The 27,785-nt window shown below is 42.9% G+C and overlaps 1 protein-coding gene and 1 long non-coding RNA gene across 2 annotated transcripts in view; one reads left to right on the top strand and one right to left on the bottom strand.

The window, feature by feature from the left end:
* The first annotated feature begins 559 nt into the window (after positions 1-559).
* IFNGR1 (interferon gamma receptor 1) lies at positions 560-27,493 on the top strand. The gene is made up of 7 exons (XM_072141439.1): positions 560-884; positions 18,530-18,635; positions 19,553-19,722; positions 21,277-21,434; positions 23,101-23,254; positions 24,585-24,709; positions 25,233-27,493. Exons 1-7 carry the CDS (start codon positions 794-796, stop codon positions 25,611-25,613), a joined length of 1,185 nt encoding a protein of 394 aa, XP_071997540.1. The 5' UTR covers positions 560-793; the 3' UTR covers positions 25,614-27,493.
* Positions 18,552-27,785, bottom strand: part of LOC140121624 (uncharacterized) — a 60,789-nt gene continuing 51,555 nt past the window's right edge. Inside the window, exon 2 of the long non-coding RNA XR_011854136.1 lies at positions 18,552-19,126. This is a non-coding gene — a long non-coding RNA (uncharacterized lncRNA). The remainder of the gene's footprint in view (positions 19,127-27,785) is intronic.

Here is a 27,785-nt window from a genome sequence, read left to right on the forward strand (position 1 = left end):
GAAAATCCGGAAAAGCGATATTCTTTTTGTAAGCCGCGGGACATCAAAATAAATTATCCAGACATTTCAGAAATGATGAAAATGTAAAGTAGACAAATGGGAAATGTTATTCAGCAACTTATTTAGGTGGTAAATCTATCTGCCTGGAAACGCAATGATTTTGAATTTCGAAAATGGCAAATTTTTCAAAAAATTTATCATATTTTCTTTTTTTTTGTAAATAAACGCAAAACTTATCAGCCAAAATTTACCACTAAAATGAAGTACAACATGTGGGGAAAAAACTATCTCAGAATCGTTTTGATAAGTAACAGTGTTCAAAAGTTATAACCATATAAAGCGACGCAGGTCAGAATCCAAAAAATCGGGCTGAGCCTTAACCTGCAAAATGGCTGCGTCCTTAAGGGGTTAATGAGCGGCCTGTATCTGAGGAGGGTGGCCCTTCATATCTGCGGACACTGGAGGCACCACTGTAGCACCCTGGGTGTGGTGCGCTGCGTATCTTTCTGCACATTAACCCCTTCATGGCAATGTGAAGCTAGGCTGCATGACCATAGCACATGGCAGTGGTGGGCAATACACATTCTATTTAGGAGGCAGGGAATGCCATGCTGTGTCACACAGGACGTAGCACTGAGCCTGCAGGAAGACCCTCCCACAAGGCTTCATGTCATACGGGAACCTTTCCTAGTGACTGCTGACAGACTTCCCTGTAGCGGCCGTGTATGCCCAGCAGCCGCCCTCTGCCCGGGTGAAGGGACTTTCCATCGTCTGTTACTATAAAGCAGGAAACATGGACGCCATCCTAGCCAGGAGCTTCGCTCTCCTGCTGCTCTCTGCCCTCACAGCGCTGGCGGCTGATGTTGGGCCCACGCGGGTGCCAGGTAATGCCCATACTCTGCTGTCTTGTACCAGCCTGGCACTGCCCTGTCCTACATGTGCACAGACCCGAGTGCTGGCAGCTGCTCTGAATAATGATCACCTTTATTTATGGGCACCAGTGTACAATACTAATATACTCACCTTTACATGTACTCTTGTAAGGTATATAGTATATATGCGTCATGTGTGGTCACGGACCTCTGTGATGTAGAATGAGATGATCTTTATATAGCTATACACTGATATATTATGGGTTATGGATGTACACTTCTAGATAAATATCTCCATGCATGTGCACTAGTATACAGCATGCTATAATAAATACAGGCAGTCCCCGGGTTAGGTACAAGATAGGTTCTGTAGGTTTGTTCTTAAGTTGAATTTGTATGTAAGTCGGAACTGTATATTTTATAATTGTTACCACAGACAAATTTTTCTGGTCTCTGTGACGATTGGATTTAAAAAAAATGTTGGGTTCTCATAAGAACCAGGATTATCATAAAGCTTCATTGCAGACACCTGTGATAACTGTTATAGCTGTTTATTGTAGCCTAAGGCTAAAGTACAGTAACTTACCAACATGCAGAGGTCCGTTTGTATCTAGGGGTCGTCTGTATGTCGAGTGTTCTTAAGTAGGGAGCCGTCTGTAATACACTATGGTGTATAAAGAGATCCCCTCCATGCATATACAGTATGGTATATCTATACTGTATATCTCATTCATGTAGAGCAGTGTTCCCCAACCTTTTTGTATCAGGGTGGCGGCTGCACCCCAGTTTTTTTTACCAGGGACTGGGCCAGGTATCCCTCTTATTATGGTCCCCCGAAATAGTCCATATCTAACCCCAACCCATATAATGTGCCATTTACTGGAGCCCCAGGTTTACAATGCCCACTTTCCTGCAGCTGCTCCCTTTTAATGTTTTAATAATAAGACAGCTACAGAAATGGGGACATTATAATATCCCTTTTTCTATAGCAGCCCCCGCCACCTATAATGTTCCCTTGTCTTTGGGCTTTTCACTGAGAGGAAAACATATACATACAACATATACGCAAGTATAAGCCAACCTGATTGTAAACTGAGGTACCTAATTTTACCACAAAAACTGGAAAAACTTGGCCTGGAGTAAAGGCCTAAGGGTGATGCCACACATGGCGTTTTGAACCCGTTTTTGGTCCGTTTTTAAGCAGTCTGTTAAACAACGCATGCATTTTTTTAAAACGCATGCGTTTTTTGGACCTGCATGCGTTTTGAACAGGTTTTACTAATTATCTTGATTGAAAATGGTCAAAAACGCATGCATTTTTTACTGCTTAAAAACGGACCAAAGACGCCAAAACGCCATGTGTGGCATCACCCTTAGTTGGGAAATGCAGCTGCTAGTCTTTAACCCCTACGGGACTCAGCCTATTTTGGCCTTAAGGACTCGGTCCCATTTTTTAGATCTGCCCTGTGTCACTATAAGTGGTTATAGCTTTGGAATGATATAAGATATCCAGGGGATTTTGAGATAGTTTTCTCGTGACACATTGTACTTCAAATTAGTTTAAAAATTTGGATGATATCTTTATGAAAAAAAAAAAAATTTGGCAAAAATTTGGAAAAATTCTTTATTTTCAAAGTTCTAAATTCTCTACTTTTGATGCAAATAGTCATAGCTCCCAAATAAATTCATAACTTACATTTCCCAAATGTCTGCTTTATGTTGGCATGGCAGAGGTCGCACTAACATTTTTCCAGAAGGGTAAAAATACTCCTCTCACCATTTTTGAGGAGTATTTTTACCCGAGGAGGAGTATGAAAATTTCTGTAATACACATAGCACACTCACACAACACACACACACTCACAGCACACACTCCACACTCACGGCACACAACACAACAACGCACACACTCCCTGCTCACAACACAGCACACACTCCCCGCTCACAGCGCACAGCACACACTCCCCACTCACAGCACAGCACACACTCCCCACTCACAGCACAGCACACACTCCCCACTCACAGCACACAGCACACACTCCCCACTCACAGCGCACAGCACACACTCCCCACTCACAGCGCACAGCACACACTCCCCACTCACAGCGCACAGCACACACTCCCCACTCACAGCGCACAGCACACACTCCCCACTCACAGCACAGCACACACTCCCCACTCACAGCACAGCACACACTCCCCACTCACAGCGCACAGCACACACTCCCCACTTACAGCGCACAGCACACACTCCCCACTCACAGCGCACAGCACACACTCCCCACTCACAGCGCACAGCACACACTCCCCACTCACAGCGCAGCACACACTCCCCACTCACAGCGCAGCACACACTCCCCACTCACAGCGCAGCACACACTCCCCACTCACAGCGCACAGCACACACTCCCCACTCACAGCGCACAGCACACACTCCCCACTCACAGCGCACAGCACACACTCCCCACTCACAGCGCACAGCACACACTCCCCACTCACAGCGCACAGCACACACTCCCCACTCACAGCGCACAGCACACACTCCCCACTCACAGCACACACTCCCCACTCACAGCGCACAGCACACACTCCCCACTCACAGCGCACAGCACACACTCCCCACTCACAGCGCACAGCACACACTCCCCACTCACAGCGCACAGCACACACTCCCCACTCACAGCGCACAGCACACACTCCCCACTCACAGCGCACAGCACACACTCCCCACTCACAGCGCACAGCACACACTCCCCACTCACAGCGCACAGCACACACTCCCCACTCACAGCGCACACTCCCCACTCACAGCGCACAGCACACACTCCCCACTCACAGCGCACAGCACACACTCCCCACTCACAGCGCACAGCACACACTCCCCACTTACAGCGCACAGCACACACTCCCCACTTACAGCGCACAGCACACAGCACACACTCACAGCGCACAGCACACACTCCCCACTCACAGCGCACAGCACACACTCCCCACTCACAGCGCAGCACACACTCCCCACTCACAGCGCAGCACACACTCCCCACTCACAGCGCACAGCACACACTCCCCACTCACAGCGCACAGCACACACTCCCCACTCACAGCGCACAGCACACACTCCCCACTCACAGCGCACAGCACACACTCCCCACTCACAGCGCACAGCACACACTCCCCACTCACAGCGCACAGCACACACTCCCCACTCACAGCGCACAGCACACACTCCCCACTCACAGCGCACAGCACACACTCCCCACTCACAGCGCACAGCACACACTCCCCACTCACAGCGCACAGCACACACTCCCCACTCACAGCGCACAGCACACACTCCCCACTCACAGCGCACAGCACACACTCCCCACTCACAGCGCACAGCACACACTCCCCACTCACAGCGCACAGCACACACTCCCCACTCACAGCGCACAGCACACACTCCCCACTCACAGCGCACAGCACACACTCCCCACTCACAGCGCACAGCACACACTCCCCACTCACAGCGCACAGCACACACTCCCCACTCACAGCGCACAGCACACACTCCCCACTCACAGCGCACAGCACACACTCCCCACTCACAGCGCACAGCACACACTCCCCACTCACAGCGCACAGCACACACTCCCCACTCACAGCGCACAGCACACACTCCCCACTCACAGCGCACAGCACACACTCCCCACTCACAGCACACACTACACTCACAGCACAGCACACACAGCACAGCACACACTACACTCACCCGGCACTGCTCTTAGGCCCTGTCGATCACAAACGCAGGCAGCTGCGGGCAGGTAGAGATGGAGTAGGACGGGGAGCAGCAGCTTCTTGGCCCACATGCAGTGGCGTAACTAGAAGAGGCTGGACCCCATGACAAACTTCTGCATGGGGCCCCCCTTCCCCTTAGGGCAACGTGTGCACGGCGGGCACACGGCGGCGCACGGGACAGGAGGAGGGGGTGAGTGCTGCTTACCCCCTCATACATACAGCATGTACACACATACAGTATATACAGACACGCTGCATACACAAAACAAATACGCATACGTACAGCATAAACACACACATCACATACACCCACACAGCATATTCATACACTCACAATGTACACACACCATATACACTCACAGCGCAACCGCACACACCATACACAAACAGCACTCACTCACACAGCATATTCATACACTCACAGTGCACACACCATACACTCACACAGCATATTCATACACTCACAGTGCACACACATCCGCACACACCATACACTCACACAGCATATTCATACACTCACAGTGCACACACACCATACACTCACAGTGCAACTGCACATACCATGCACAAACAGCCCATACTCTCACACAGCACATACACTCACAGGGCGCACACACACACACACCATATACACAACACAGCACACACCACAGCACATACACAACACACACACACCACAGCACATACACAACACAGCACATGCACACACACCACAGCGCACAACACACAACACAGCGGGCAACACACAACACAGCGCACAACACACAACACAGCGCGCAACACACAACACAGCGCGCAACACACAACAATGCGCGCAACACACAACAATGCGCGCAACACACAACAATGCGCGCAACACACAACACAGCGCGCAACACACAACAATGCGCGCAACACAGCGCGCAACACACAACACAGCGCTACACACAACACAGCGCACAACACCACATACACACAGCACTTACATAGAGGGACTTACAGTCGGCTGTCTGTCGCATTCGGGCGGAGGAGTAGAGGAACCAGAGAGCCGAGGAGCAGAGAAGCCGAGGAGAGCGGAGGAGCCGGGAAGCAGAGAAGCCGATGGGAGCGGAGGAGTCGAGGAGCCGAGCAGCGGACGAGGGGGGAGGAGGTCAGCGGAGAGCTGGAGAAAGAGCGGCATTAGTGACAGCCCCGGTCCCCCCTTCTGATGGGCCCAGTCTCAATGGCGACCGCGGACGGTACGCCACTGCCCACATGTATCCCCTGAGGCGGGTGCTCTCACTCCGGCCCGTCCCTAGTCACATGTCCCGCTGAGCGGTCCAGCGCGCGCTGTGATCGCGCTACTGACATTTACCTCATTTGCAGCGTGCGCTGAACCGCTCAGCCTGCGCGCTACAGGGAATAATTGCCAAGCGTAACTTTACGCATGGCAATTATTTTGGGGGGTAATGGCGCCTCATCACGCTTCTATGACGCGTGGTGAGGCGTTAATACGACCTCTGTGGCATGGTTTTTTAAGATTCCACATATTTTACTAGAATGTTATGAGGCTCAGAATTTAGGTGCCATTTTTCACATTTTTGGGAAAATCAGCAAAACCTGTATTTAGATGGACCTGATCAACTTTTAATTGACTGCGAGAGGCCTAAATAATAGCGAGATTCATAACTTACCCCATTATGGAAACTACACCTCTCAATGTACGAAAAAGCACTTTTAAGCACTCATTTTGGGTGGAAAATTAAACATTTACAAAAAAAGTTTGATACCCAATTTCTCCCGAGTACACGGATACCCCATATGTGGTGGTAACCTGCTGTATGGGCGCACGGCCGGGCATAGAAGGGAAGGAGGTGTCATCCAGAGCAGATTTGCATTGTCAGATTGTACAATTGTATTGTATAATTTTTTTGTTTTTTTTTCCATTGAGGAGTGGAGGAGAGCCCTGTACCCATTAGGTAAGACAGCAATCTGTGTCAACCATATAGAAACTCTTAAGAAAATCCAGCTGGGCTGGTACCTGTCACCCGCTAGAATTTCAAAAGCATTTCAAGCTTATACAGGCAGTCCCCGGGTTACATACAAGATAGGGTCTGAAGGTTTGTTCTTAAGTTGAATTTGTATGTAAGTCGAAACTGTATATTTTATAATGGAAGTTCTAGACAATTTTTTTTCTTTTGCCCCAGTGACAATTGGAGTTTCAAAATTTTTGGTGTAATTGGACCAAGAATTATCAATAAAACTTCATTACAGACATCTTACAGCTGATCAGTGCAGTCTGGGACTATAGTAAAGCATCCAGAGAGCTTCACCAGAGGTCACAGTGGGCAGAGGGATCCGTCTGTAACTATGGGTTGTCTGTAAGTCGGGTGTCCTTAAGTAGGGGACCGCCTGTAGTGACAAGTGTTGGAGGGGTTGCGGGTTAAAAGCCGATATCTATCATGTACTCTGGTCGTGCCCCCGAATAAAAGATTTCTGGGACAGTATCTTTTCCACCATTACTAGGATCTCAGGTACAACAATCTGCCCAAGCCCAGAGCTTGCACTATTGAATATGACTGCAGAGGGTATTCCAGTAAAAGTAAGATGGATAATTGACAAACTTCTTATAGCTACGCGTGCTGAACTTGCCTCAAATTGGAGCAGTGCGAACCCTCAGCTCCTGGGAAAAATATATGAGAGACTCTCCATGTATAATAGATACGAAGAGATATTATCCAGGGACGAAATAATCTATATAAAACAATTTAGTGAAAAATGGGCTTCCCTGATAGAGATAAACACTTGTTTGACAACAAAATAGGGCCATCTCAAGTTTTCGGTTTGTGAAGGAAAATATTGTAAATACTGCACCTTAGGAACTTAGTAAATCTTTTTTTTCTTGTTTTTCCTGTAAATTAATTGGGATCAGACATTTTTATGTCTTTTTTTTTTTCTGTTGTTGTTATTTTCTTTTTGGTTTGTTTGTAACTGTGTTTTTGTTTATGTCAGATGTGATTGTCATGTAAGTTTTGTATGTTCTTGTAAAAAAAAAAAAAATTTTGTTTTTTTATAGTGGACCTATAGGGGATTATTTTTTTTTTTGCCACAGGAGATGCACTTTTCTGGTACATAATTTAGGGGCCTCTATAGCTAGTGAGATTTTATTAACTCTTTGTTGGTGGAGGAAATGAAAATCATCAATTTTTAGGAAGATTTTTTTTTGTGTTTTTTTTTTGGCCTTTATCCATACCATAAGAATAGTATACTATTTTTATTCTATGGGTCTCCAGGATTACGAAAAGATCTCATTTATATAGATTTTTTATTTTTTTTCCCCATTTTTACAGAATAAAAACTAATTTGGAGAAAATCTTGTTCATTATAGCATTACCATTTTTTCATATGCAGAACTTTTTTATTTTTCAGCTGACAAATCTGGTTAGGCGCTTAATTTTTGCAAGAAGAGTTGTTCTTTTTAGCGGTCTCTTTTTTAGAGTGTTTAACATTTTTTTTTTCACTTTTTAGTGCATTTTTTAAAAGGTATTAATTAAAAATGATCTTTTTCGGAAAGTTTTTTGTTTTGCGTTTTTTTTCCCCCCGGCATTTACCGTGCAGGTCCAGTAATGATTCTGTTTTATTATATAGATTGTTACGGACGCGGCAATACCAAATATGAGGCCGGTTTTTGTGTGTTTGTGTTTATTCTGCTTTATCAAGTGTTTTTATGGGAAAGTGACATTTTAGGGGCTTATATTTTTATGTATTTATTTTTTATTTATTCTAATGTTTAAACTTTTGTGTTTTGAACTTTTTTAACTTATACATACTTGAACTGCTCTAATCGCTGGTTCCACTCCAATGCACTGCTCTAAAATACTTATTCATTGTAGAGCAGTGTAATCTGTCTGGCATTCTCGCACATGCTCAGACAGTTTACAGTCAGACCCGGAAAAGGTCTGACTGGCGCAAGCATCAGGCAGTCCCGGGGCACTTGGCAGTCCAGAAGTGGATCAGATCCCTCGGTTATGCGGCTCCGATTGCGGGTGTTACAGCGCGGTCTCAGCTGTACTAGACAGCTGACAGCTGCTGCTTCTCGCGCCAGCTCCGTTCGTGAGCCGGTGCCAGGAGCGGGACGTTCTAGTGCGTCCTGGTGCGCTTATGAAGCACTCACCAGGACGTACTATAACGTCTAGGTACGTCTAGTGGTTAATAAAATGAAGAAATGTATATTTTTCGACCGGAGCTCTTATGCTTTCTTTCTTTCACTTTGCAAACGATGTTCCAAAAAGTTCCTCTCAAAGGTTTTTCCTCATATGCACAAGCAGAATCGTTCAAACTCTCCGATGTGAATAGGTCACCGTGCAGACTACTACCCTTGGACTTTTTACATAGATATATCCTCCTTCTTGTATTCACTGTCTGTCACAGTGCAATCGCTAGGAGAGACACACAATAGGCCTAGAGTAGTACTTCCTTGGTGGTTAAAAATTTTTTTAATAAAAATGTACTCACAAACAATGGTTTAAAATGCGCATATCACAAAACAAATCGGGATGCCAGTTTCACATGTCCGCCCGACCCTGGGTTTCGCCTTCTTTGGCTTTTTCTGGGGAGTAACGCCCCGGAAGAAGCCAAAGAAGGCCAAACCCAGGGTCGGGCGGACATGTGAAACTGGCATCCCGATTTGTTTTGTCACCTTGCGACAGGGTGACGTTACAGACCCAGGAAGTGCTCCCGTCCGGATCGCATAGGAGAGAAGGTTATTTCAGATCACCTCAGGTTTTGGTTCTGTGAGCTACAGAACTGGACATTCAGACTGTTAAAAATCCAATTCCCACTATAAATTTTTTTTATTGCCTTTTCAACGGTACATAATCACAATCCTTATGTTATCTGAAAGACAAGGTTTCTCCAGGCGCCTGAAGTAACCCTCCTCCTGCAGTCTCTATACTTGAGGAAATCTACAAAGCACATTTCATACTCTACCTGAGAGGGCTGGTATTTTAATGGTGTAAAATCCAGTGACAAGTTCCTGTTGCATACAGATTTTCATTGAGTCATTTTTGGGCTTTTTTCATTTATACCATAGTAAAGACTTACAGTCAGCATCAAATACCGGAAAGCTAACCACAAGAAACTATGTTTTACTGTGAACTTCTGAGACAATAGTCAGGCATGGGAAGAAGTGTCCCTTCCGTAGCTGCCCACTGGCTACTTGCCAGACCAGAGGGCTTGAGGCTTAAGAATATCTGTGAAAAATTGTGTTATCTCTCCTGCAGCGTGGGGCTTGTTATTATGATCTGATCGGAGCAAAAATGGCTGACCCCTTTTACCGTTCATGCTTTCTGCTGCTTTCATTGCTTGTGTAACTTATAGTACTTTGTGTCATTGTTCTTCACTTCCTCATTGATTTCTAGAAACAGATATATTTTTACTTGGGGGTAGATCAGGTGGCCGGTTCAAGAACAAGGAAGTTGCATTGCTTAACTTTCATGCAGCAAGTGTGAAACAAAGACCTTGCCTCATTCTTCACTTTCTTTAACCCTTAAAAGACATCTACCACCAGATTACTGGTGGTAGAATGTCCTTAATAGGCTGCTCCTCATGTCTAGGGGATGGGGGGCCAGTTTATTACATGTAATTCTGCATTTTTATTGCCGAAATAATAACTTTGTAAAAGTGCCAAAGGTGCTCAGGCTGATGGCACCCGAGCGCCTCGCGGCTTCCCTGACTTTAATATATTCACGCCTCTCGCTGCAAACCACCTCCTGCCGCCGGCCAGGGAATTAAAATCTGTGCTCTCTCCTAGTTCCCCAGCCGGGAGCAGGAGGAGGCTTGCAGCGAGCGAATGGATATATTAAAGGTCGGGGAAGCCGAGAGGCACTGGGGCGCAGTCAAGTTCTATTGACTGGAAACTCCCTACAAATTGCCCCATTTTAAAACAGCCTTTGGTACGCTTATTAACCCTTTAAGCATCTCGCAAGAATTAAAACAATATTGAGGTTCTATTTGGATTTTTTAATTTTGACAATAAAATGTTAATTTAGTCCTAAAATATACACGTTAAAAAAAATCTTATCTTGTGCATTTTCTTAGGGGTAGGGCAATTTTAACCGCATGTCAATGTGGGGCAGTAAGATAGTAGGGCAGTAAAATCCTTCAAAGAGTGGACCTATTTTAAATCTAGACCCCTCAAGGATTGCAGTAACACTATATTTGGGGGTGCAATACCCAGTTATTTTACCTTTTGTTTTTTTGTTTTTTGGGTGGTGCAAAAATAAAATCTATTTTTTTTAAATTTACTTTGGCATTCACCATATGGGTTCAGTAATAATTTTATTTTACTGTACGGGTTATTACGTGGATTTGGGGAATTTTTATTATGTATTCAATTTTTTCCTTTCCTACTTTTTTTTTCCTAGTGATCATACTGTCAGTTGTTCAATAAACTCTGGACAGTGCAGGGTAGAGGCCCTGGAGAGCTGTGTAGTTAAACCTTTGTGTAAGTAGCATCAGGACTGCGAGTGTACTTTAATCGAGGTTTGCAGCTTCTGCAAGTGCTCTGGGCAGGTCTTTCGTAATTTCTTGAAATATTTATACACACACAATAGTTTTAGCAGTCTTATGCTGTTGTTGCTGTTTGGGACTCATTGCATATATCTCTTTGATGTAAGGACTCAAGTCCAGTAAACTGCCCAGTCCATTGGATTGAGCAGCACATGGTTCACATCTCCAACACAAAGTGCATCTGATGGAGCACTAGACTTTATACCCGGGTGGATAAATGGGGATGGGAAAGCAAATTGAAGACCTGGGAAAAATATAAAAAACTTAAATGTCTACTTCTGAGTAGTCCCAAAGCACACTGACATTTTTGAAAACTTGCAAAGCAATGCCAAAATAATAATTCCTTTATTTATGTAGCACCAACAGATTATGCAGCGCTGGACAGAGCCAAGCCGGTCATGATCTTTGAAGGGTGTAATCTGCTGCTGGACTTGTTGACAAAGTGCTTTGTGTTTACAGCGTTTCTTTATCTTATACATCAAAGTGCTGGTTTTTGTTATAGCTATTGTGGTTTACTATACAGATGTAGGCCTCATGTACACTACTGTGTGCAAAAATGTTTACAGATCATTTCACATCTCCATAGGAAGCTGGGCAGCCGCACTGCAATGTGATTTGCAATTTTTCGGCTAGCTCATGGCTGTCAGAACGGTTTTCTATTTGGTAAATAGTGGAACAATCAGGGCGCCTGCCACCATACTAAAGGAATGGAAAAAAGTATAAATAGACACATCATGAAATGGTTGTTTCCTTCCTTAATTTTCTCAAAACATTACCAAAACTTAATTGCTTTTTGAGCTGTTCTTGGTGCATCAGGAAAACTAAAGTATTTGTATGTGAGGTGACGGACTTTGGGCTGATCCTGCAGACTGGCAGACACTACAGAAAAGTCTTCTTTCTTACCACTCAATTGTAAAGGTTTAGTGTTCCCTTTAACCACAGTGGCTTCACACCAAAACCCACAATAATGACAAAAATACCTATTGTTTCACTTTCTTTTTGCATGTTTTCATTGGCTGTGCTTGATGTAACTAGCCACATCGTCTTTTCCTGTTACATCATGACCATGGTTAACACCTTACTGCAAAGAGGCGTCTTTCACATTCTCGAGACACTAGTGGTATAAAACCTCAGACCTGTGGTGGCTTATGGCACATCTTCAGTATAATGGAATCTCAGGTCGGTTGTCACTTAGGGGCTGTTTTACCTTTTAAGACCAGGGGTTTTTTTTATCGATCAAAGCTTTATTGATAACCAATTTTAGTAAGATAGTGTTGTACATTACAAAACAAGCCCACTGGTACAGAAGAAACAACAGCAGACTTTTTTATAGAATTCCGAGAACAGTGCATGAAAAGAATCCAGGCATTAGACAGCTCACGTAACTAAAGAACATGTACCAAAAACAATGCAGGTGGGCCGGACTCTTTAGATGATAGGATAAAATTGCGCCTATACAGCGTATCTTTAATATTTATAAGAAAGCACCTTAGAGTTGTACTAAAAATACAACTTCACAAATAAGAAGGAGAAATAAGAAAGAACTAGGTGGTAGGGAGGGGGAGGGTCGGTTGTCTGGATAATGGGCTCATCCAATTACACTGTGTTTGCAATGAAGTAAACGTCCTAAATCTTGGCAAGGCCTGAAAGTCTATCCATGGGCCCCATGTGTGGTGAAAGGCTTCAGGTTAGCTCTCAAACTGGAGCTCCTCCTTTCTCTGCAGGTGGAGGATCTCTTGGAACCATTTAGAAGTTGTCTGAGTCTTTTCCACAGCCTCGGGAGGGATCCTATAAGCAAGAAACCCACTAAAGATCGCTTCTTTTATGTAGACTGAATTGTATTTCCTCATAGCACCATTTTATATTCTTTGCAATGTACTGGGAAGCTGGAAAAAAATGTGGTGGTTTTGACCTTTATGGGCTTTGATTTTATGGCTTCCACTACCATTGTGTTCCACTTGCCACGTCCCCCTTTCTGGGGGGGTCAATACAATCCTTGAGATACTATGGTTAGCTAGGTAATAGAGAGTGACACACCTGGAAGCCACTTACAGGCCCCCAGTTTTCATGACAATTAGCACTCATCATTGATGTCTATCTCTGGGACCCACAGTATTCTGGAAAAGCATAGTCCACTACCCATTTCCTGCGTTTAAGACAAATGGAGAGCTTATTTATTTAGGAATCATGATGAAAATATGCTTTGTTTAGTCATGACTGCTCTTTGAAGGCATCCCTGTGCGTTCCCATAGATATCTATGGTACAGTACACAGCTTAAAGGACACCTGTCATCAGGTCTGTGTCACTTGTCCTGTCACTACTACCTGTTGGAGCAGCTCACAAGGATCCCATCCCAGCCTTTATATAGTTATTCCATACATTAATCATTGTAAAATCATCTATTATTTATTATGTAAATGAGTCTGGTCACATGGTCAGAGTCAGTGATGTCACCCCTGTTACCCCTCCCCTTTCCTCCCCCTGCTCATGTCTGTGTGTAATGTATAGTAAAGCATGGCCAGTGTGTGCTGCATCTGCTGACATGCTGCATCCTCCTAATATACAGGTGAGAGACACAGACATCAGCTACACATGAATCTGACATGTTCTGCTGTAACATGGCTGCCTGGAGCTGCTGTATCTCTCCTATACACACACATGCACACACAGGCTGCAGGGGGCGCCAGCACCAGGAAGCACATCATTATACAGCCTCACATCATTATACAGGCTGTCAGTCAAGCACTGGGGGTGTGGCTGTGCCTCCCACTCATGAATAGAGTGGACAGCTTGAATATGCTAATGCTTCATTGGACATTTCACAGGTCATTTGCATACAGCTTTAGGACCTCATTGCTTAGGTTTACAGGCATGTAGAGGGACAATGAAGGGATAGAGGCAATGCTCTCTAATGGCAGTTTATGAAAATATATTTAGTTTAGGGGGGTTATTTTGCATGACGGGTTCTCTTCAACAACTTCCTCCATGCTTATTGTTTTACTACTAATTCATTAACTGCTACGCATAAACTAAGCATATTTACATGCTGGTGTATGCCCCGTCTGGCAGTTTCTTCTCTTCTTTTAGCTTCTAAAGCCCTTGTTTTTATGAAAAAAAGGAAAAAAATGCAAATGAACCTCATTTGCATAATTGTTGCAGACATTTAAGTTTTGGTCTGTAGAGTTGGTTGAGAGATTATTTTTTTTTGCGGAGAATATTGTAATTTACAATGGTAACATGTTGGTATGGATGCATTTTGTAATCACGTTTTTTAGCATTTTATGTGATGGGTAAAAATCATATTTTGAGGATTTAAAAAAAAAAAAAAGTACATTCAATAATGATTTTGTTTTATTGTATGGGACATTATGGGCTCGCTCCCACCGTGGGTGTTACACAGAAATGTCAATTGTAAATTACCCGATGCCACTTTAGCTCTGGTGATGAGCTGAAGCGGCATTGGCTCCTTGATGTACTATTGCTAAGAGGAGTGCTAAGTTACAGCGCTCCATACTGTGTTAGGACATCAAGGAGCGCCAAGGAGATAGTAGATTTGTCAGGGGGGTTTATTTTTATTTTTGGTAAACTATTTTAAGTATTTAACTATTTTCCTGAAATCAAACATTACAGAACACTTCTTAATAAAGAGCAGTGATCAATTCCAAAAATAATAATAATCTGTAAATGAGCTTTACTGTGTCAGTATTTCATACTGTACTAGTAAATTGTGATGGGATGGCAGTTCTGTGTTTGTATGTGTGTGTGTGTTAACCCCTTAACGCCGCAGCCCTTTTTCGTTTTTGCGTTTTCCTTTTTTCACTCCCCACCTTCTATTCCCAATCTATAACTTTTTTATTATTCCATGTACAGAGCTCTGTGATGGCTTGTTTTCTGCATAACAAATTACACTTCAAAATGGTGGTATTTAAAATTTCAAATGCAGTGAAATTGGTAAAAAAAACCCCGCATTCGTGCCGTATTCTTGTGGGCTCGGATTTTACGGATTTCACTGTATGCCCCAAATTACATGCCTACTTTATTCTTTGGGTCGGTACGATTATGGGGATACCAAATTTGTATAGGTTTTATAATGCTTTCATACATTTAAAAAATTTTAAACCTCCTGGACAAAAATTTTTTGGGGGATTTTGCCGTCTTCTGGCACTAATAACTTGTTTATACTTTGGTGTACGGAGCTTTGGGAGCTTTTTTTTAAAATGGCAAAAAAGTGCCATTTTTGACTTTGGGCCCGATTTTCTGTTACGGGGTTAATCGCAGTAAAAAAAAATGTTATTATATTGTGATAGATCGGGCATTTTCGGATGTGTCGATATCTAATGTGTTTATGATTTTTACTGCTTATTTATATCAATTCTAGGGAAAGGGGGGTGATTTGAGTTTTTAGGGTTTTTTAATTATATATATATATATTTTTTACTATTTTTCAGACCCCCTAGGGTACTTTAACTCTAGGTTGTCTGATCGATCCTATCATATACTGCCATACTGTTACCGGTAAGCCTTTGTTGCAATGTGCAGCAAAGACTTACCGGCTATGGAGAGGGCTCAGCCCGTGAGACCTCTCCATACACCCGCACCCGCCATGTGACGTAGTATTATGTCAGGGGTTAATATACTTATATATTCACAACATAATGGAATTTTCCAAACTTTAGTTTGACTTCAGTTTGTAGCACAGTCAAGATCATTTTAGAGTTTCGATAAAATAGAACGATTCCCCAATAAAAAAAAGTACAGCACAAATTGCCACCACAGAAATTATAAATACCACAGTACAGCAATAAATACCAGCAATCAATCACTACAATCAGAGCAGATAATAACAATGCAGACCCCAGAGCAGATAATAATAGTACTGGAGTACATCATCACGACCCGGAGAAGATCTGTGGCAGAAGGTACTGGGTCCTCTCCTGCTCTTAAGCCTGTTATGCTCTGGGTCCTGACACCAACGCATGCAACCAGTGTCAGGACGCAAAGTGGCAAGAGATAACCGGAGACCAGTGAGGGCATCCTGCACCAATAAATACTTCCATCATCTTAGAACTATTGGAGTGACCAGAAAAAAAGGGCTGTGGAGTCAGTAATTATTTTTGTGGTGTCAGACTTAGGGAACTTGAGGAGTCAGAAGTTTGTCTTATCGACTCCACAGCCCTGTTTCTAAGGACAAACTAAAATATTAACCCCTTATCACCGACACTAGTTTTCAGCTCAATGACCAGACTCGATTTTTCAAATTTGACATGTCTCCCGATAATTGGTTATAACTTCGGAACGCTTTAACATATCCTGGTGATTTTGAGAATGTTTTCTCGTGACACATTGTACTTCATGTTAGTTATAAAATTTAAGTGATAAGTTTTGCGTTTCGTTCTGAAAAAAAGTGAAAATTTGGCAAAAGTTTGTAAAAATTCTTCATTTTCCAAGTTTGAAATGTTCTGGTTTCCAGACAGGAAGTAAAACTACCCAAAAAGTTTGATAATTAACATTTACAGAATATCTGCTTTATGTTGGGATGATATTTTATGCTTCCGGTCATGAGGTGCAGAACTTTAGGTGCGATTTTTCTTATTTTCATGAAAATTGCCATAACTCACATTTTGAGGGACAACTCGGCTTCCAAGTGACTTTGAGAGGCCTAAATAATAGTAAAACCCCATAAATTACCCCACTATAGAAACTTCACCCCTCAACATATGTAAAACAACTTCTATTAAGTCCATTAACCCTTTAAGTGTTTCACATGGGTTAAAAAATATGGACCTGCGATTTAGAAACTATGGAATTTTTTTGGAAATACATTCATTTAGGCCAAAACTGACATTTTCAGAATAAATTAAATGATGAAACGCACTGCAACGCTTGATGCCCAATTCCTCCCGAGTGTACTGATACCCCATATGTGGTGGTAATCTGCTGTACGGGCGCACGGCCGAGTATAGAATGAATGGAGGCGCTGTCCACAGCAGATTTGTATTGTCACATTGTACGACCTATAAATTTTTATTTTTTTTGGTAATGCGATCATATGAGGGCTTATTTTTTATGGGATGAGATACAATGTATAAATAATTTATTTTGGGAGTCTAAAGCTTATTCATGAGATTTTATTAACTATTTCAAGGGGGACACAAACAAAATCATCAATTTTTATTTTGGATTGTGAGCATTCCCCCCCCCCCCCCCGCTCACCGTAACGTAAAAATAATATTTTATCTTTATTCTCTGGTTCACTACGATTGCGGTGATACCTCATTTATATAGTTTTTCTTATTTTGCTCAATTTTCCTGAGCAAAACCAATATTGGAGAAAATCGCATTGTTTTTACTATTGACAACTTTTCAGGGCCATAACTTCTGTATTTTTCTGTTGTCAGATCTGGTTGAGGGCTTATTTTTTGCGAAAACAGTTGTTCTTTTCAGTCGTATCATATTAGGTACCGTAACTTTTTTTTATCACTTTTTAGAACATTTTTTGTGATGGTGTTTGATGAAAAATTGTATATTATGGGAAGTTTTTCGAGTTTTTTTTTTACGTAGTTCACCGAGCGGGTTCAATATTGATTTAGATTTATTGTACAGATTAATACGGACGCGGTGATACCAAATATGTACGTGTTTTGTGTTTTATATACTTTATTTGCATTTTATGTGTTACTGGGGAGATTATGGGACTTTTATTTTATTTATTTATTTAATTATATTATAAAAAGATTTTTTTTTTTTTACTTTTTTACATTTTCTACTTCTTGGCTTGAATAAGCGATCATCCGATCGCTTATTCAAGCCTTTACACTGCAATACACTTGTATTGCAGTGTATAGTGAAAGTAACTGAGCATGCTGCGCATGCTCAGTTACTTACAGCCGGGTCCTGCCAGGAAGGCAGGACCCGGTGAGAAGAGGAGCCGACAGCCCCGGGTCACTCGTCGGAACCCGGGGCAGCGGCAGGAGGGATCGGATCCCCCGGTAAGCACACCGGGGGGGTCCGATCCACGGGGGACACACTTGCACGCCGCGGTCATGCTTGACCGCGGCGTGCAAGGGGTTAAACACCCGGGATCGGAGTTTTTCCGATCCCGGGTGTTAGTGCCGGGTCTGGGCTGTGATATCACAGCCCGGCACCAGCGAGACCCGGTGTCCCGAAAACTTCTTCTGATGCGCCGCCGTAGAAAGGCGTCGCATCAGAAGAAGTACCCTTAATGACCGCCGTAAAAACCCGATAGGGCGGTCATTAAGGGGTTAATGTCTAGAACTAGTGAGACTGAGTGTTTTCTAAAATGTGTATACTGTTCTAATGTGAGAATATCATTTGCTTTTTCTTTCTGTAGTTCCAAAACATTTTACTTTGAAGAAGACATCATATAATTTTAATTCTACATTATCTTGGGACTATGACAAAACTGCAATCACTCCCCGTTTTCAAGTGGAATACAGGTATTATAAATAGGGAACATTTAGTAGGTTTTTGGTCTCCAAACAGTTTCTTATATTCAAATGTAATGTAGGTTAAAGGGGTTTGCCAAGCAGATTTAATTGCTGTCATATCTTCTGGCTATGTGTAAAGTTTTATTAGGAACATCCACAACTCTTTCTCTAGTTATAATTGTTGTTAAATTGGCATGTACATCTAACCGAGCTGATCATGTACAGTATGGATAGAGGGAAATCACGGGGAGACAATTGGCAGAAAAGGAGAAAACCAGGCATTGCTCATCACCTGTCAAATATGATCCCAACAGTGACACATGGTGGTGGCAGCATCATGCTATGGGGGTGTTTTTCAGCTGCGTGACTTGTACTTGGCTGCATTCATCTCTCCTTCACTTGGAGCAATATCCTGGATGAAAACTTCTTCCAGAGTGCTCTGGACTTCAGACTGGGACAAAGGTTCACCTTCCATCAAGACACTGGCCCCAGATACACAGCTAAAATAACAAAGCAGAACTTCAGAACAATGCTGTGACCATTCTTGACTGGCCAAGCCAGAGCCCTGACCTAAACCCAATTGAGAAACCTGAGGGAACCGAAGAGGATCTGCAAGGAGGAGTGGCTCCCCAAATCTAGGTGTGACAAACTTGCATCATTCCCAAGAAGACTAATGGCTGTATTAGCTCTAAAGCTGCTTCTGGTCTGAATACTTATGACATTGCGATATTTCACTTTTTCTTCTTTAATAAATTAGCAAAAATATCTACATTTCTATTTTTTTTTTTTTTTTACAAAGTAGACTTTTTTGATCTTTCCTATACATTCCGTACCTACCGTATACTACTACCTTTTGATTGTTGAAAAAATGGGGAAATTACAGTACATATTTTTACGTTACTGCTCATATTTACTCTTTGTTTCAGAAATGGTAACTGGACAGTTGTAGAAACTTGTTGGAACATTTCACGTAATTACTGTGATCTCTCAGAAAAGATTGTCGATCCTTATGGGAATTATATGTTTCGTGTGAAAGCATTTGCGGGGTCTGAAATGATTGGCTATGAAAAGGCGGAATTCTACTTGATAGATGATGGTAAGTACCTTTTGAGATACATTGGGGCAGAGATTGCAATAACTCCTCTACAAGATTTACTCTAAAAAAAAAACCACCAAGTGTATAAATACACTTTAGAGAGGTCACATGCACACTGACCACTACACTGCAGAGACGTCTCTGCTTCTGCCAGCAGAAGGGAAGCTGAAGCCACGCCCCCTGACCCCTCACTGATGGCGGTCACTGTCTTCTCCCAGCTGCTCTGTATCCTGTGTCATAGTGCATTTAGGAAGCAGCAGAGGGGCGGGGCAGAAGGCACAAGCAGGAGGACAGGACATGTGACCATTACTTGGGTCTCTGCTCCTCCTCCCCTTCTGACCCGTCTCTCTATTTCTAATATGTACAGTAAATCACAGCTGCACATGCGCACTAGCAGACTCGGGCAATCTGAGACAAAGGAGGAGAGTGGAGGAGCATTTGATTCCAAAGGTTCTTGTTGTCATTTGTGGTGGTGGTCCTGTGCCTGCTGTGATGTTTTCTGATTGACCTATTCCCAGAGAGTTCAATTGATTGATAGTGGTTACCTGAGCCTGACATACAATGTATTTAATAAAGTACAAAATAGTGACGATTGAGATTCTATGCATGGGTGGACTGCATGGGACACAGGAGGTGACAGTGCTTGTACAATGGTCACAAGAGCTCACAATCTATGAGGTGGGGAACAGAAGGTGACAGTGCTTGTACAATGGTCACAAGAGCATAGAATCTATGAGGAGGGGAACAGGAGGTGACAGTGCTTGTACAATGGTCACAAGAGCATAGAATCTATGAGGAGGGGAACAGGAGGTGACAGTGCTTGTACAATGGTCACAAGAGCTTACAATCTATGAGGAGGACGCAGGAGGTAATAGTGCTTATACAATGGTCATAAGAGCTTACAATATATGAGGAGGACACAGGAGGTGACAGTGCTTGTCCAATGGTCACAAGAGCATAGAATCTATGAGGAGCAGGGGAACAGGAGGTAATAGTGCTTGTACAATGGTCATAAGAGCTTACAATCTGAGGAGGACGCAGGAGGTAATAGTGCTTGTACAATGGTCATAAGAGCTTACAATATATGAGGAGGACACAGGAGGTGACAGTACTTGTACTATTGTCACAAGAGCTAACAATCTAGGAGGAGGAGGTTGGGGCTTGCTATTAACACTATATACGACTAGGATTTATATACAGAAAATTCCATTCTCTTCCTCGACTAAAAATACTCTTCAAAAATGGTGAGAGGAGTATTATTACCCTTGTGGAAAAATGTTCGTGCAAACTCTGTATTGGGGGAAATGTTGTGGACGTTTGTCCTGCTTACATCAGATTTGTCAAGCTGTGCATAACAGATATAAAGTTTGACTATTCTAGGAGTTGTCAATTAACACCATCTGAAGCGAGTGGCCAGCAGGAAGACACAAGTCCTACATTCTTCTCTCACAGCAGATTATTTGTAAAATGACTGGAGATTGCTGTTTTTTGTCCTATTTTATTATGCACTACTAAATATAGCAATTGTGTATTTCTGTTTTTTTTTCCTTTCAGGTATTATTGGACCGCCAACACTAAATGCATCAGCTAATGGGAAGTTTATTGATGTTGACATTTGGTATCCCGATGCACCACATATTGATGGCAAAAATAATGTAGGGGACTATTTGGAGGAACTTACATACTACCTACATTATGGAAGTAAAACAATGGTATTTTATTTATTAATTATTTAAATACAATAGGACATTTTAGAAATCAAAGGGAACTTTACTACAAGTAACTTAATTAGCTTTTTTTATGTATACTTAATGCAAATGGGTTTAATAGGTATGTGTCATGAGAGAACAGTTTTAGGCGATTTGTATGAAAAAGGAAAGAAATTTTGGTGTAACAAAGTTAAAAAAAAGACATGAAAAGGCCACAGTACACACTATACCTCTTTTATTGGCTATGAACCGTAGACACAATGGGGCAGATTTATCAAGCGCTGGTGCTACCCAAGAGGCGTAGAGGGGAAATTAGTTGACATTTCCTGCTTCAGGAAGTGCCACTAATTCACGGTTTGTACGCTGATATTGAGCCGTAAAAGCAGTGATCAATCCCCCTTATAATTGGGAGATTAATCTATTAAGATTGGAGATTTTTCTAGGGTTTATATGCCTTGTTTGAATCTACATCCATGTAGTTTTGTTAGGTTAAAGGGAACCTGTCACCATAGGGCTCTTTTACAGTGGGGGCAGCTTACAATAGACAGTATTATTGTATATGCATTATAACAGAAATATTGAATGGTAAAGTTTTAACTGGCTCCCTGCCAGGTCACTGTCTGAGATCCTGGGGGTTGTGCTTTCCAAAAGGGTAACATTCTAGTTTGAATCCAGGGCTGGCCCGTCCCCTCGCTCCTTATTATCCCCCTTCCACAACCTCCCTCTATTCCCTCTATTCCCTCACCGCGAATCGCTGCTCTCTGCGCATTCTGTCTTACTACGCACTTTGCGTACCTCTGCACTGTTTAGTAAGACAGCGTAGTGAAGAGATGCATGTGCAGTGAGCGCATCCGTTAAATAACCGTTATTATATTTTGATATTTTGATTGGATATTTTGGGATGCGATGATATCTAACGTTTATGATTTTTACTGTTTATATATTAGTTCTAGAGAAAGGAGGGGTGTGATTTGATTTTTTTCAGATACTTTAACCCTAGGTTGTCTGATCCTACCATATACTGACATACTACAGCATGGGAGTATATTTTTCACATCATCTATTACAATTATTGTTATAATTAAAATGTGCAAATTGCACATTGTAATAGGCTAAAATCAGACATATCTATCATGGTAACAGATCGCCGCAGGCTTTTTAAAATTCCCCCGGCAGCTTTCCCAACGGCGATTGAAAGGGTAACACCTGCGATCAGTGCAAGCGGCTATCTCGAGTGTTTGCTGCAATATGCTGCAAACACCCACCTTGTATGCCGAGGGCCTGTCCGCACACAACAAACTAATATGTCACACGTTGATAAGGGCTGTTTCTCACACAGCGTGATCAGCCTCTGAGCACCCTGCAGGAACGGAATTCCTTGCATCATATGGTTCAACGGCAACACTAATACTACACAATACAGCGCTACACTTTAAAGGGGGAAGCATGGATTCCTAGCATCATAACATGGATCAATATGATGCAAGGAATCCCATACCTACAGTGTGGTCAGCTTGTTAGACAGGACTCTGTACACATTTACTTTCACACTGTGAAGTTTCAGATGTTACTTATAGTAAATATATCAGCTAAAGGTTCAAACCATTTTTGTGGCCTTTGACGAGTTTTTCTGTATAGTGAATAATGTACATTTATATTTTTATCCCAGGAAATGGATGAATGTGACCTTCTCGGCTGCAGTGTGCGTATATTAATCACAAACCAAACTCGGTATTGTTTTTCGGCAGAAGGTAAACTGGACCAGGTCCCTATGACTATGGAGAAATCTGAAGAAATATGCATAAATATTACTGCAACGAAAGGTAAGCGATAAAGATGCTGTGCTGTTCCTGTTATAGTGTGCTTGATAATATTTAGAGAAATAGAATGGTAAATTATTATATCCTATGAACAATAATATGGAGTAAAAACCTTAATGCGAGCAGATGCTGTTGCCAGAGGTCTTACTGTTACCATCCAGTTTCAGTTAACCTGGTCCCAGGCAAATGGCTTTGAAGCGATATTAAAAGGTATAGGTTGAGGAGATAGTACCACAAAACTCTGAAAGGAGATGATTTCCTAAATAACAAAAGGCCCCCTAAAAGCCCAGACTCTACAGTTCAAGCTGGTGATAGTAGTGGGGTGTAGGAGCGCAAGGAGGTGGACGTTTTAGAGCAGTGCAAGAGTTTTGCCTACAGGCTGAACCTAGCAAGGTGTCAAGTAAATCCTACTTCAAGAAGGACTGAGGGATTCTCTTTGGCCATCTAACACGTTCACGGGCCGAGTACAGGTAACAAAGCTGCCCCTTACCTGAGCGGTGGAACTGCTATAGGGTCCATTTTCACAATTTATTTGCATCGTCAAATCTGCACAGTTTTGTGAACACACACCAAGATTACAAGACCAACAAGTCGTCATATGACCTACACTTGCAAAGTCGCTTTGCTACTTGGTTCCCAACCATCTGAATTCAAATATTTACTGTATATACTGGCGTATAAGACTACTTTTTAACCCCTTAAAATAATGGCTACAGTGGGGTGTCGTCTTATACGCCGGATATACGGGGGCCGCACTGTGTGAGGTGTTTTTTTTCCCCGTCAGCGCGCAGAGAGCCGCTTCCTGGGACCGCCGCGCATGCGCGGCAGTCTGCCTCTCACAGTCATTAAAAGAGGCTTAGTACGCGCTGACGGGGCGGCGCGCTGTATGCTAATGCAGCCGCCTTGTCACAGCGGTCGCCGTCACAGAGCTGGGGGTCACAGGCGGCACTTACAGAAGCATGTCGGATCTTCATTAATATCGCAGCTAACAGTTATGATCACCAGGCACTTGCTCTCTTGTTTGTTTTGCAAAGTTTTAAGCAGACTTTTTTTCATTTGGGAGAGGGGTAGTCTTATACAGTGAGTATATACCAAATTCTATATTTTTAGGGCAGAAGTTGGGGGTCGTCTTATACGCCCAGTCGTCTTATACGCCGGCATATACGGTATATTTTTCTAAAGATTCCATATAAAAGGTTAATTTTAGAAAATGCTAGTGTGGAATTTTGTGTGGACAGCTTAGAAGCAGTTTTGTAAATTGTATGTGCCCAGTTATAGAAATCCTTGTCAAGGTTCTGTAGATAAATTAATTGATTGTATTGTCTTCTTCTAGGTCCTCCCAACAGATCAACTGCCATATACATTTCCCTCTTGGTTGTGGCAATTTTTATTATCCTCATATTTGTTGTGATTATAAAGAGAAAAATGGACCATAAACCTGGCCTCCCATCGCCATTGGTAAGTTTTTAACGAAATATAGATAAGTTGATAACTTAATCAATTTAGTAATGCCACCCCAACACTAGTAATTAGTGTTACTAGTAGTGTAGTGTACAGCCTGCCAGCCCCCTGTAGTGTAGTGTACAGCATGCCAGCCAGCAGTTTGACAAGCACAAACAAACTTACATATTCGCCTTCATGCTCCCTGCGACTCCTCGATGCTCTGGTCCTCGCTGGTCTTCTCTCTGCCGTAACAGCCAGCAGAGACACTTCCGCGCGATCTGCCGGCAGGCGCAATGCATGGATACGTCTCTACCGGCTGTTACAGCAGACTCGTGTATAAGCCGAGGTAAGGTTTTTCAGCACATTTTTTTTTTGTGCTGAAAAACTCGGTTTATACATGAGTATATATGGTACTTTTCCTTTATCTACGTAAGTTTGATTTTAACATGGATCTTATCATTTGTTTAGGTTCATTGTAACTTGCAATTTATTTCCTGCTCGGCACAGACCATATATTGATATTGAATTCATTTTACAGATCAACATTGCAAAAAACAAGAGGTCACCAATGCATTTGGTTTCTGAACAAGGGACCAAGTATGAAAGATGTTCTATTGAATCACCTAAAGAGCAGATGACACCAGAGGAAGGAGATATGGATCTGAAGGGTTCAGGCATCCAGGAGAGCACTGACCCTAAATACCAAGGCTCTTTAGGGGAAAGTGAACAAATGGCTAATGAAGACCAGAATGTCAATGAAGAGTCAAGTGACAGCAAAAACTATTATCACACCGAGAATAGTAATTCTACCACGGTTTGTTTAACGGAGGATGATGATGCTAACAAGCAGGAGCCGGTGAGAGACCTTAAACCAGTAACAAACTCCTATGGATATGACAAGCCACATTGTCCTTTATAAACCGCAGGTGGCGATAGACCTCATTTCTTATGCACTAAGTCCAGGAGCTTGCCATAGATGCCATGTAACATACTAACTTTTCAGTGGAGGTAACACAGGTCTTTGCCTTTAAAGATCCATTTGCTAAGAGACCTGCATTTTTCTTTTGCCTTTAAAGGGAACCTGTCATTCACATTAACCCATCCTATTTATAAATGTTTCCTCTCCATGGCTGCAATGTTAAAAAATCTGTTAGTATACTTATATTCAAGTGAGTCCATTCACAGTGAGTCCTGCATATTCATGTTCCTGATTGACAGGCCTCACTGCTACCACCATGCTGGAACTCTTGGGACTGCTCTGTGCATGGAACTAGCACTTAGGGGCCATCTGTCAGTATTCAGCTGCAAGAGTATACAGCTCTATTTACTTCCCGGTGAAGACAGTGTTATCAGGGTTCGGAAATGCACCACACTGGCTTCCTCCTCACGGTCAGGTGGTTTGGGAAGGGTCAGAAGGCAAAGCAGGTGGCAGTGATGGAGGTGCTGACCTTCACTATCACATACTCTGTAAGCATGGCTCTGACCAGTTAGTGATGGATCAAGGAAAGGGAGTGAGAAGAGGATGGAGGAGGAGATGGGAGGGGTAACAGGGGAATTCTCTGCCTGCTCACCTGCCGTGTACTTCTGTGTACTGAGGCTGATTTACATAACGAATATAAGCTTCTCATGGAATAGCAAGGTTTCAACAATTGTACTTTGCGGTTCAAGGTTATTATTATTTAGTGGGAGAGAACAACTGACAGGTTCTCTTTAAACTATCACAATATTGGGACCTGTGTACATTCTGTGCAATATTTACAACTGTTAACTAGCGTGGCTTGTGTGCGGGGAAAAAACTTCTTCATTAGTTATAGATTGCCCACACAATGAAGAATGGAAACTACAGCCTTGTCTGCGAAATGTAATGTCTGCTGACAACTAAAATGTTATGTGCAATGCATCTAAGGGGGATGTCACACATGGCGTTTTTAGGCCGTTTTTGGGCCGTTTTTAGTTTGCGTTTTCAGATCGTAAAAACCGCATGCGTTAAAGAATGCATCAGTTTTTAAAAATGCATCAGTTTTTGTCTGTTTTAATTTGCGCAAATTCAGAAAACCAAACAAAAACGGATACGTTTTTAACACATGCGTTTTTACGATCTAAAACTAAAAACGCCATGTGTGACATCGCCCTAAGGGGAATCTTTCTGCAGGACAACCCTAAGGCACACAGAGGACGGGCCTCGGCCTATCGCATATGCGTTTACCGATCATGCGTTTATGCAATTATGCAATAACCCGATCGCATGCGTTTCTCTGGAAGCCCCGCCCCCTGCACCAAATTGCGGTGCAGCAAACTAAATCAACAAAGAGGAGGTGCAAAGTAGAGCGCACCAGTCTAAAACTGCACCAGCATACATCATCCAGTACCAGACACCGTAATAAATCTGAAGAGAACTGTCTAGTTCTACTCTGCACTGATCTGAAGACCAAAATATCAAAGTGGTTTTCCCACGAACGCAAGTTAGGCCCTATCCCGAAAACTAGGGGTCTGATGGCGTCCCACGTACTTCCTTCGGACCCCACATCGCTCTGTCAGACTAATGGAGCAGACAGCCCTCCATGACCGTTCTGCTCCATTAATCTCTATGGAGCTGACAGATATTTTGAAGTGCGGCTCTCGGTGATCTCCATCAGCTTCATAGAGATTAATGGAGCAAATCGGTCATGCAGGGCTGCCTGCTCCATTAAAGAGAACTCCCTAAACTAAATATATTTTCATAAACTGCCATTAGAAAGCATTGTCTCTATCCCTTCATTGGCCTTCTACATGGCTGTAAACTTAAAGGGGTTCTCAGGAGGTGGAAAAACATGGCTGCAGTCTTCCAAAAACAGCACCACACCTGACCAAGGGTAGTGTGTGGTATTGCAACTAAGCTCCATTCATTTCTATACAGCTGAGCTGCAGTACTGGCAGTAACCATGGTCAGGTGTGGTGCTGTTTTTGGAAGACTGCAGCCATGTTTTTCCACCTCCTGAGAACCCCTTTAAGTAATAAGATCCTATAGCTGTATGCAAATGACCTGAGAGATGTCCAATGAGTTATTATGATATTCAGCTGTCCAGCTTATTTATGAGTGGGAGGTACAGCC

The sequence above is a fragment of the Engystomops pustulosus genome, chromosome 3 (genome assembly GCF_040894005.1).
Source record: "Engystomops pustulosus chromosome 3, aEngPut4.maternal, whole genome shotgun sequence".
Taxonomy (NCBI): Eukaryota; Metazoa; Chordata; class Amphibia; order Anura; family Leptodactylidae; genus Engystomops; species Engystomops pustulosus.